This window comes from Arabidopsis thaliana, chromosome 4 (assembly GCF_000001735.4).
Source record: "Arabidopsis thaliana chromosome 4, partial sequence".
Taxonomy (NCBI): Eukaryota; Viridiplantae; Streptophyta; class Magnoliopsida; order Brassicales; family Brassicaceae; genus Arabidopsis; species Arabidopsis thaliana.
Window position 1 is genome coordinate 6,824,175 of NC_003075.7, and position 12,683 is coordinate 6,836,857.

The 12,683-nt window shown below is 31.3% G+C and overlaps 3 protein-coding genes and 1 pseudogene across 4 annotated transcripts; 3 read left to right on the forward strand and 1 right to left on the reverse strand.

The window, feature by feature from the left end:
- The first annotated feature begins 2,412 nt into the window (after positions 1 to 2,412).
- AT4G11190 (Disease resistance-responsive (dirigent-like protein) family protein) lies at positions 2,413 to 3,215 on the forward strand. Its single transcript, NM_117190.3, has one exon. The coding sequence runs from the start codon at positions 2,508 to 2,510 to the stop codon at positions 3,060 to 3,062; it is 555 nt and encodes a 184-aa protein (NP_192858.1). The 5' UTR covers positions 2,413 to 2,507; the 3' UTR covers positions 3,063 to 3,215.
- A 368-nt stretch (positions 3,216 to 3,583) lies between these two features.
- On the reverse strand, positions 3,584 to 5,322 carry AT4G11200 (annotated as a pseudogene; the record flags this gene model as incomplete). The annotated part of the gene is made up of 3 exons: positions 3,584 to 4,640; positions 4,731 to 4,850; positions 5,111 to 5,322.
- A 3,153-nt stretch (positions 5,323 to 8,475) lies between these two features.
- On the forward strand, positions 8,476 to 9,324 carry AT4G11210 (Disease resistance-responsive (dirigent-like protein) family protein). The gene has a single exon (NM_117192.2). It carries the CDS (start codon positions 8,517 to 8,519, stop codon positions 9,069 to 9,071), a length of 555 nt encoding a protein of 184 aa, NP_192860.1. The 5' UTR covers positions 8,476 to 8,516; the 3' UTR covers positions 9,072 to 9,324.
- A 2,607-nt stretch (positions 9,325 to 11,931) lies between these two features.
- AT4G11211 (uncharacterized protein) lies at positions 11,932 to 12,414 on the forward strand. Its single transcript, NM_001349597.1, has one exon. It carries the CDS (start codon positions 12,100 to 12,102, stop codon positions 12,163 to 12,165), a length of 66 nt encoding a protein of 21 aa, NP_001336506.1. The 5' UTR covers positions 11,932 to 12,099; the 3' UTR covers positions 12,166 to 12,414.
- The last annotated feature ends 269 nt before the right edge of the window (positions 12,415 to 12,683 follow it).

Genomic DNA, 12,683 nt, shown 5'->3' on the forward strand with positions numbered 1-12,683 from the left:
GTGTAGCTAGGGAGCAAATGATTCGTTGTTACTTAAAAATATCTAAAAGGAAATGATAGAATTTGAGCAAATTTACATATAAGGGGTAAATAAAAGTAAGAAATCTGATAATTCCACCACTGAATTCTCATTTGTATGATTTTTTACTTTAATCCAACTTTCAGCCCAGCTATTTGCAGTTTAGTATTTTTTTGTCTTCAATCTTAATGATAAATTATTAGTTATTTTTGATAAAAAAAATTAGAAAAAATTATGTCTAAACATGCATATTAAAAATATAAAATAGAATTTAATCATCTAGTACATACAAATCGTTTTAAAAAATGTTAATATTATCCTAATTTTATAAAGTTTGTATTATGGGATTTTGGAATTACCCCAACCAAGGCACGTGAAAAGATATGGAAACCAAACTAACTCCACTCCGTAGTCTCTCTGTAAAGTATTGACTGTCATAAACGAAAAAAACAATATAGCATCTGAAAAAGTTTAATAATGGGTGATTTTATATGGGTGTCAGCTCTTTATACGTGGGTCAGCTCTTTGATTAATTGAGTTTGCTTAAAGCTGGGGTTGTTAGGATTTATTACCTAAACAAATCCTTATGTTACCATTATTAATCGAGAAGCATCGTTAGTAACTAGCATTTGTCTTGAAAGAATTTTTACTAAAACCTGCCATATTTGACATATTGACTAAAAGTTATTCTCTTAGGTATTAAAATCATGTAAGTCGTCGTTTTCATTTAGTTGTAATAAAATCATGCATGTGCTGATAATTACTATTTGTTTTTAATTTGGGAGTTCCGAACCTTTTGTATATAATTTCTCTCGGTATTAGAAATTTAATTTAAAACATTATGATTATAAAATAAATTTTTCGTATGAAAAATAGATTAAAATCCAGAATGCCAACCTCCTTAATTTATACTACTCTTTAGTTGTAACTAAAAAAATAGTATTTCTTCCTTTTGTAATAGCATGTGCTTGATAACTACAAAAGTTTCAATACATAGTTTAAGAGTTTAGAACTCTACCTGATATCAAATCTTTAAGATTCTATTTTAATTCCCTGATTTTGGCAGTAAAGCTTTTAAAAACGACAAATATCAACAACCCAAATTAAAAGGAGGAATAAAATCAAAATATTTTTAAAATATGAGATTTACAAAAAATGGCGTTTGTAACCTTTTTAAAACAAACACAAACTACTTTAATATGTGTATGAAATCTTAGAAATACTTCATAAGTACTGAATAAAATCCTTACAAATACCTTATAAACACCTTGTAAAACGTTTTAAAACTTATCAAACCTTATAAATATTTGAATCGAGTTAACATTAAGAAGTATCTTATAAACTTTATAAACTTTTCAGAATTAATGAGAGGTAAATTTGAAAATAAACATCTAAAAGAGACATTTTAGAAAAGAGACACACCAAAATATGTATTTCTCTAAAATTCTCATTAAATAACAATTACTGTACATGAATATATCAAGATCATTTTTATACCCCCAAAAAAATATGTGCCCTCTTCATATCTAGGAAACCAATTTTTATTACCAGAACTGATTCTAATATTTTTTCTTATATAAAAAATGTTGATATCTTATTTAAAAGTAAATACAGTATGTTTTAGGTTTTACAATCAAAACATTCTATGATATTTTCAAATAGTCACATGAAAAAAAAAAATCGTGGAAACATTAATTTTTATTTTATCTTTTTATTAGATAGTTATGGATATTATTACCAATCAAGAAGCGTTAACTTCATTTTGCAAAGAGTTTTGGATTATAAATCTCTATTAATGTTTCATTCTACATCTGCTTGAGTTCTTCACTCACCCACAGTTAGTAAAATCATTTGTTGCAAATCTCACTCGACAGCGACTATTTTTTTTTTGGACATCTTTAGATCGACAAGACCCGATCCATAATCAACAGCAGCTAGTTCATTTGTTTTTTTATTTTTATTTTTTAAATATTTTTCTTAAAGCAAGATTTTCTTATTGTTATTGTATGCAGTAATTTATTTACATATTATAAATCATCTAGATAAGATTAAATATTACCAAAAGATACTAGAACAAATAACAAATGACGTAAGAAATCAAGATATATTTTGTTTAAATTTAATGTAAAAGTGCATGATCATTTTATTTTTTTAACGCGTATAAGTGCATGATCATTATTCTTAATAAAAACGTACATAATCATTATTGATCACAGATGAAAAATCAAAAAAAAAAAAAAATCAAATTGGTAGTTGAACCAAGAATAATTGTTGAATCATCCAAAGATCTTATTCTTAATATTCTATTATATATAATGCACCAATTTTGGCATATTGACGTATATCAACAACCCAATTATAGGTGTCTCTCACCCATTTTTTAATATCAAAAAACTCTAGCACGTGAATTATGTCTATAAATAAAGGTTTCCAAAGCCCTCTTCCTAATTCACTCATAATCTACTTACTCATTTCTACTATACAGTATAATGGCAAACCAAATCTACATAATCTCCTTGATCTTCTTGTCTGTGTTACTTTATCAATCCACTACCGTCTTATCTTTCCGACAACCATTCAACCTAGCGAAACCATGCAAGCGTTTCGTCTTCTACCTCCATAATGTTGCCTACGACGGTGATAACACGGATAATGCTACATCAGCAGCAATTGTTAACCCTTTAGGTCTAGGAGACTTCAGTTTTGGGAAGTTTGTGATCATGGACAACCCTGTGACAATGGACCAGAACATGCTCTCGGAACAGGTGGCTCGTGTTCAAGGCTTCTTCTTCTATCACGGTAAGACGAAATACGACACTTGGCTCTCTTGGTCAGTAGTATTCAATTCAACACAACACAAGGGGGCATTGAACATAATGGGTGAAAACGCGTTTATGGAGCCGACAAGAGACCTACCGGTCGTTGGTGGGACTGGTGATTTCGTCATGACTCGTGGGATCGCTACGTTCATGACTGATCTCGTTGAAGGCAGTAAGTATTTCCGTGTCAAAATGGATATTAAACTCTATGAATGTTACTATTAGAGTTACTAATACATGTCTTGGGTTTGATGTTTCTATCTTGATATTTTTGGGTTTGATGTTTCTTTGTTGGCACTTTGTTGCTTTTCTCTGTTCGTAGTTGATGTTGTACCAAGTTTCCAATAAATGTTATATTGAAAACGTTCTTTTAAAACCTTTTTTGTGTGTTTTGTATATATACTAAGTTTTAAGCATGTACATTTTATGTTGTAGACAATTATGTAGAACTATATCGTCAAGGAAAAAAGATCACTGGCTACCTGAACTACACGAGAATACATGACTACACATACAGACTATACAAATGGATATTGAGCTACATGAACTATATATATATCATGGCGACATGTACAGACTATGTGACGTCATGTGTTGTGCACCATAGACATCAAATGTCGATTAACCGGTGCAAAAATTGCCGGCGTTGACTCAACGTTGACTCATCAGAACCCATTTCATTTCCGGATCTAAGACTTGTTGACCCGATCCTATACCCGTTGACCCGATCCAACAACTTTGTAACATTATTGGGCTTTTTGAAATAAAAAGTCGGTCCACTCATCTTTTATCTCTGGACCACTCATCTCTGGATCCCTTCTAATGCCTTCCATGAACAACTCAACAATGATAGGAGTCTTTATATTTTCACACCTTCCTCTTGGATGACACTGATGCTTAGGATAATAAGTCTTCACCATCCACCTTCCAACCGGATTCTCCATAGCACAATATATTCTCCATTCACAGCCTTTTCCATTACATCTAACACCAAGCCTTTCCTTTTCCCACCTATCATAAACAACATTTCGTCTGGTCTTCAACACATATTTGACCACATTCTTCTTAAAATCAATCCCACTACAGAACACTTGATTCAAACTCAACACACCATCAACTAAACCCCTTCTAACCAACCTCTCTGCTTGTACTTCCTCGTCGCCAGATTCATCATCAGTTGTAGGATATTCTTCGTCTTCATATGGAATTTGTTCCTCATAATTCCGAATGTCAAACACTTGAATCTCCTCCGCCTTAACATTCACATCCTCTTCATCAACAATTTCAGCCTCAAGCTCTGAGTCTGGGGATTCAGATAATCTTGCGTCTGAGTTTTGATCATCACTAACTTCTTCTTCAGCAGCTGCTTCTATCACTGACTTTCTTTTTTTACTAGCGTTTACAGTTGCAGCTTTTTTAGTTTCCTTTGAAGCAGCTGCTGTGTATGTGGCTTCCTTACTAGCAACTTCTCTCACTTCTCCATTAATATCATATTCTATTGCCTTCTCAAAGTATATATCAACCTCTCCCATCCAGCGTGCTTTAGCAACCAACTTCTTCTTATTTGCGTCAACATTTTCCCACAAAGCCATCATGTCTGATACCTCCTCATATGGAAGCTTGAACCACATCCGCCAAACGTTCTTAATGTCTTTTGCAACCAAATGCATGAGTACATCTTCAAAGATTGTAAAAGAATCGACCTCTAAAATCTCTACTACTCCATCACCGTAGGTTAACACACCATTCTCTGTCTTGAATTCGCCAGAATGATGGCACTTGACCCGCACTCTTATCTTCTCACTACCAAAATACCAAAAAATAAAATTAAGTGTCAATAATGCAAAATAAAAGCCGACACAAACTCGACAAGACAATTCAATATCATTTTACTCGATTTCTTCCTCCTCTCGACTCAAGGAAATCCAGAAATCAACCCTAAAAGTTCCTGACAACATCCAACTTCCCACATGCTCAGACCCACAACCCCACAACTTGTTGTCGACATAAACCCTAGAAAGTTACCAAATGAAACGCAAGCATAAATTTACCTCATTGGAATGAGAAACAGTTCGCGACTTCGTCTTTTTCCTTGATTCCAATCAACAATTGCACACGATTAGTCTTCTCTTCTTTCAGTCGCTATCAATCTCACATAAACCCTAAGTTAAAAGAGGATTTGATTCTCCACAAATCGAAATCGAGAGAAGTGAAATCTCATATTTTTTACTTCGCGACGATTCACTTTGTGTAAAATCCATTAGGGCTCTAACAAAATCGAGTGGGCCGTTTTGTTTATTTTTGGCCCATTAATAATAAGCCCAATAATGTTTCCATAATGTTTGCTGGGTCGGGTCAACAAGTCTGAGATCCGGAAATGAAATGGGTTCCGATGAGTCAACGTTGAGTCAACGCCGGTTTTTTTGCACTGGTTAATCGACATTTGATGTCTATGGTGCACAACGCATTCACATAGTCTGTACATGTAGCCATGATATATATATAGTTCATGTAGTTTAGTATCCATTTGTATAGTCCGCATGTGTAGTCATGTATTCTTGTGTAGTTCAGGTAGCCAGTGATCTTTTTTCCTATCGTCAATAGTAATACTAAGACTATCTTCAACGTAATTCTCTTTTTCTTTTTACTTTAAAATAGAGTTAAGTTTTTCTCTAATATATTATTCTATTTCGTGTCCTAAAATAAAGTTATTGTAAAGAATAAAATAAGATAAAAATAAAAAAGAGAGTGGAATATAGAGCAATCCTATCATTTATTTTATTTTAGAATGAAATATAGAATGAAGTTAGCTAAAATATTTTTCTATAATAGATTTTAGAAAAATAATAGAATCGGAGTGGAGATGCCCTAACGATAAGTTTCCGACAATTCAACTATCGAAATAAAGAAAAATGAGAAACCAGAAGAATCATAATAACTGTATTGAAGTAAATTTATTAGCAGAAAAAAAATCATACTAAAGAAATCTAAAAGGAACGGACCGAACCAAACAAATTGAAAAGAAAATAAGCTGAAAGGTCTCACCAAAAACCAAAAAGTGATAGGAAACAGAAAAGCACATTCAAATATTAACCAAATAAATTACACAATATGAAGAAGAAGTTTGAATAAATTAAAGAAAGGAATGCGAGCTTTGCATTGGTTTCTTTTTCTTTCTTTGTCGCGCGTATTAGTTAATAAGAGAGCCAATACAAAATGCAACTATGCAAGCTCTCTTTATTTAGTTCACTATCGCTGAAGATGAAGAATGCAAGCTCTTGGATCATAAGTTTGTTACTAATTCATTCTTCTTACTATGGCCTTGAGTAAATAAAAGTAAGACGAATGGTAGTTGAACAACCATTAGTAATTATTGAGTCCTCAAATATTATATTATAATTTAATTCAATGGTTTTTTTGCAATATATTAACAAGAAAAATGTGTGCGTCTCAAACTCATTTTATGCCAGAAAATTAAAGACAAATGAATTATGTATTGTATGTATATATATATATATATATAAAGGTTTCGATCTTCATATCAACGAAATCAACACTACTCATTTCTACGGACCTCTCTAACCATGGCAAAAAAGATCATCACTTTATGGATCGGAGATCTCCTTTTAAGTATACATTACCTGTAAGCCTATAATAATGAAACTTTTCACTTTTGCAGGCTTTGGAAAGAAAAAAGGGATTAGATCAATGAATTATTAAGTGTAGTGTAGCAAAAGGAACAAATTATTCATTATCACTTAAATATATCTAAAAGGAAATGAAAGGACGTGACTCTTGAGAAAAAAAAAAAAAAATACTCATCCACATGACATATAACAAATACAAAAGACATATCTCAAATTTAAAAATATACAACCAACTACACGAACTAAATGTATCGCATTCCCATATAAATCAACTATATAATGACATGTAGTCAATATCATGGCCATCTTGGTACACCAATCGTTGAAATCTGACATTCACCGGCATTAACCAACAAAAATATTATTTTTTTCTTTATTTTAATATTATAAACAAAAAAAAAATTATTTTCTTGAATCGTTTATGGTATTCTATAATGAAAGAACCTTTCAACATAAATATATTTTCTGTATATATTTTATACATTGATTAGTAATAGTTATTTAGTGTTTTCAATAATAAAGTAAACTAAATGTGAAATAAACTAATTAAGTTAGCGAATTGTTTATTTTTACACTGTCAATAAAAAAATTAACTTCTTATTTGACAAATATTTTTGCTAAAATCATATTATTAAAATTTATATCTTCTATATATTTAGAAGAAAAATTGTGACTTTTGTTGTTGTTTACGCGGTATTACGAGAATTTTCTTAATACTTTTAATACAAGATTATACATAAAAAAACTTTTGACTAAAGAGTGTAAAAATTTCTATATTTTTAAACTATGTAATATAAATTTTGATTTTAACAAAAAAAACTTTGTATTTTTTTGTACCATGCAAACTTTAGATTAAGTGTCATATACTCAATTTTTTGTGATGAAAATAAAAAAAAAAGTTATTTTTATTTCACTTTTAGTTGAGTTTTGAAATAAATAACTAATTAGAAGAATCATACAAAATATATTTATGTTGAATATAAAATGTGTTTTGTTTTTAATTATACAACATCATAAACGATTCATTCGAATATTAAAAAAAAAAATTGTGGTCACTGCTGGTCAACACTGATCAATGATAGATTTAAGTCATTGGTATACCAGAATAAGATTGTCGTGATGTTTACCACATATCGTCATGTAATTGGTAAATTTGGGCATACAATACATTAAGTTCGTGTAGTTAGCTATACATATCTATCATGTGTGGCCATGTAATCTGTTATACTTTGTGTAGATGAGTATATTTTTCCCAAAAATTATATGCAAGGCTGTAAGCGATCTTAACAGCTAAGTAAGAAATCTGATCATTCCACCAAAGATCTCTCATGTGTATGATTATTCCATCCAAATATTTGCATTAAGATTTTCTTGGGTTATAAACTAAACCAAATGTATTTCAGTTTTTGGTATGCTTTGCTTTATATTAGGATTCGGCTATGTAGAACTATTTCATTTTTAGAATGTTTAACCCATATTGTCTTCAATCTAAACAATAGACTTCTTTACGCGGGTTCGATCCTAGTGTACATTATGGCAGATTCATTTTGTAGTATGTAAGTGATGGCATACTTATTTAATATTGTACAGACTAAACTATATAGAGTATGATACCTACACGCAGGAAAATAGCTGGAGAAATCAAGAAATAGGATGAAACAAAATCGGCAGAAAATTCCAGCAACTCTTACTCGATGAACCAGCTTGATCTTTGAATAAAAAATGAGTTACTTCGAGAAACTTACATATCCGAAAAATCTGATGTTTAGAAGATTAACTCTTATAAAATTTATGTCTAAAAAGTTTTGCATAGTAAACATATAAAATCGAATATGTTATATATAAGTATCTAATTTTAATAACAATAATTTTAATAACATGTTTAGATGGGTGAGCCACACAAAATCACTTTTTATTTTTAATTCAAAAATAGGAAAGCATGTGAATCATGTCTATAAATAAAGGTTTCCAAAGCCTCATATTCACTCACAAAATCACTACTACTTACTCATTTCTACTTAACATTCTAACGATGGCAAACCAAATCTACTTATTCTCCTTGATCTGCTTGTCTGTTTTACTTTGCCAATCATATACGGTCTCATCTTTCCAAAAATCACTAGACCTAGCGAAACCATGCAAGCGTTTCGTCCTCCACCTCCATGACATTGCGTACGATGGTGATAACGCGGCTAATGCAACGTCAGCAGCAATTGTGAATCCTTTAGGACTAGGAGACTTCAGTTTTGGGAAGTTTGTGATTATGGACGACCCTGTGACAATGGACCAGAACTATCTCTCGAAACCCGTGGCTCGTGTTCAAGGCTTCTTCTGCTACCACGGTAAGGCAACATACGACGCTTGGATCGCTTGGACAGTGGTATTCAACTCAACACAACACAAAGGGGCATTCACCATAATGGGTGAAAATCCGTTTATGGAGCCGACTAGAGACCTACCGATCGTTGGTGGGACTGGTGACTTCATCATGACTCGAGGGATCGCTACGTTAACGACCGATCACATTGACGGCAGTAAGTATTTCCGCGTCAAGCTTGATATTAAGCTCTACGAATGTTACCATTAGAGTTACTAATACGTTATACGTGCATGTCTTGGGTTTGATGTTTCTGAATTGATATTTTGGGTTTGGTTCTTCTTTCTTAGCATTTTATTGCTTTTATCTGTTCGTGGTTGATGTTGTTCCAAGTTCCAATAAATGGTGTATTGAAAACGAGCTCCTTTGTTCTGTATACCAAGTTTTAAACCTACATACACATCTACTAAGCAACTATCCTATGTCGTAGACAATATGTCGAACTTTTACCCAAAAAATAAATAGAAAATGTCGAACTATATATATCAGCTAATGATTCTTTTATAATTTCCCGACAGTTCTAAACAAAAAAAAAAAAAAAATTGAGAAACAAGAATCAGAACCTTACTATTGTAGTTGATATCTGGTTATAGGATTTATAAATTTTATGACAATTATATTCACGTTAAATGGGTCACGAAAACCCAAAAAAGTTCAAGACAATAAAATCAAAATATAAGATCAAAGTTTTAATCAGGTGACAAAAAAAAAATGATTTCGATCTTGAGAGCCCATTAAAAATAATGATATATATATGTCACAAAAGAGTGAAGAATATACTGTTTCCTCTTTTTCTTCCTTTAGAGATCACTATGTGTTGGACTTCGTCTTCTTGATTATATCTCCAAATGATTAAACAAATAAAAATTAAAAAGGGAGCAAACAAAAGTTACAAAAGATGATTATAATTTACAAGTGAGAAGACAACAAACAAATATACAGGAAACTAAAACAAATTAAACAATTAAATAGAATTTTCTTTCCAGAGTGTAAGATGAACGCACAACGAATAAAGTTTTAGAAAACTAATTTCATTAAAGCAGTGATATGTCACGAAACACATGTATCTCATGGTAATTATTATAAACTGATATACGAAAGATAATCTTTTGAATTAGAGTTTCATAAAAATGATTGTATAATTCTTAATAACAAAAAAAGGTTTCGGAAACGATACATTTTGTAACCTGATTTATCCTTTAATTATTTCTCTTTAGATCAAGGAAGCTGACAAAATTCCATATGATTTTTATGAAAACTATAATACCATGATAAATTGATAAGAGTAAGAACACAAAGCAACGAATTGTAATATATAAATTCCATAAGAATAAAAAGCAACGAATTGTAATATATAAATTCCCATAAGAATAATAATGTAGCTTATGAACATTTAAAGACAAGCTATAAATAAAAATGATAATTTGATTTCATCAGGTTAGTACATAATCATTTTTTTTTGTAGTGGTTAAATAAAAATGACTTGCGATGTTTCTATCACAAATAAACAAATAATCAATTGATAAACATAAGGGAAACCTAAAGAACATAGTCCACGAAAATAACAACGAAAGAAAAAACCACACAAAAAAATTCAAACGAAACCGAACATAAACTAAAGACGTAATACAGAAATAGAGCAAACAAAAATCGCACAAACGACGTATACAAAACTCAAAATAAAAAAAAAATTAAGAAATCAGCTTTTACGTCACACAAAAATCGCGAGGATGCTGCTTAAATGCCGGCGCCGCTAAAACACAAGACGAGGGAGAAACCCCATTTCAATGTTTTTAGTAGACTTACAAGAAAACCTTGTCATTTAGTTTCATAAAATGGGAAACATTTTTCAAAAATAGGATATTGGATGGACATTCTCCTTGCCAATGAACATGATATGATTTTGTGGACTAAAATATAAAAGAGGAATCGGCTCATGGTCTTATGCTTTCTTACAGTAAAACATATTTTGGTCCATATACATATGTCTAGAGGTGTCAAACGCATTGGTCCGCAATAGTATTAGTTTCTAATAGACTGCGATGGCCAGTCTGCTAGGACCATCAGCAAAAAGCTTTATATATATTATTTATTTATTTTTATTAAATTTTTGTAATCCGTGGACTGATCCGCCAATTTACATACAAAATACGTTTAAATTCGTTATCAATTTGGATTGGTCCGTAAAACCCCCTATTTTTAGATATGTAATATGATATATTTTTAAATATAATTTAACATTAAATTAAAAAATAACTAACTTTTTGTTTTTGTAAAATAACTAATAGTAACATTACTTTATGCTTTTTACATGTTCTCTATAAATCATGTGTGACTTGGTTGGTGGACATAGAGTAAGGATTTCGTGGAAATATTCAATTTTTTGAATATAAAATTAATTAAAAAGAGGAATGGCCAATTGAAAATAGACAAAGCGGCAGCAAAATTAAAGAGATTGGTCGTGGACTTGGGGTCCCTCGCACGCACTCTAGACCTTTGATTGGTCTTGCACTCTAGATCAGTAATTGTAAATATTCATTTAGTAAATCAAAAGTGTTTTAATATTATTTGTGTATTACCCTCCAATGATTGTAACCGGAGCAGTCGAATGTAGAGTGCGTGGAGCATAATTGGTGGCAATCTATTCAGGGGTACTATAAGTCGAGTTGCCAAAAGAAGGTGACAAAGAAAACATGCTTAAGTTCTGATATGGATTTGAGATTCAGAATTCTTGATCAGAAAACTTTTAATATGATTTATTCATGAATTCAGAATTTTTACCGTATGTATTAGAGTATTAGACAATGATATATTAATATATCAACGAAGATCCGTTATTAGAGTCAAAGATCAACTAATGTTATTGTCTTAATCAACTAATGTTATAACCAAGAAGACCTTAAAAGTTATAAAAAAAAGATCCTTTAGTTATTTTATGTAAATTTCTTTATTAACGAATGGCATTGAAGTAAATATATTTTAGTGTCAGATTCTTTCTCTTCCACCATCAAAATAATTAAGAAAAAAAACAATGCTATATATAAAGTCAAGAAGTAGAAAGACAAACTCCCTCTCTCCCCATTTTTAGCCATGGAAGCTTCATCAATATCTCCCTAAATATGAATCAAACTCATTAGCTCTATAAGGTTGAATCCAAATTTGGGGAGCTTGCGCTGAGCTTCCATGGAAGCTTCTAGGTGCACCAAAGGGTTTCACCATATAGCTTAGAAATACAACAATGTTCACTCCCTGCACTCATTTAACCGGCCTTGATTATGATGATTTCTTAAACCGTTCCGGTTAAAGCGGTGGGGTTGAACCGGCAAGTCATGGAACGGCGGATGGGCTCGATCCTCTTCGAACCTACCAAGGTCTTATATCGGCTCCTTCTCTACTATCTAGGTTTTTGTTTTTCTTTTTGTCATTCATGTTGTTGTTTATCAATTTGATTGTGTTTGTTTATGGAATTTAATTCATGAATGTGATGATTGCCATATATAAAAATTAAGAAACAAAAAGCAAATTAAATATAATAGATTTTTAGCTCATTCTTTTTGGTATTGTTAAATTTAACGAATAAACTTTTATATTTGTGCATGTTTTAATTATTGTCATGTGTGTTGGTGTTGGTGACTTGTGTTTGCGTAATTTAATTTTGATTCACGATTTAATTTACCTAAACCTAACAACAACATAGCCAGAAAAGAAAGTTAGGTAACCAAAAAAAGAAGCGTTGTTTGTTTGGCGCAAAGTCGCAGTGACAACAAGTGGAGACAAAAAAAAGAAGAAGAAGCTTTTACTTCTCCTTAATCTTATGTTCTT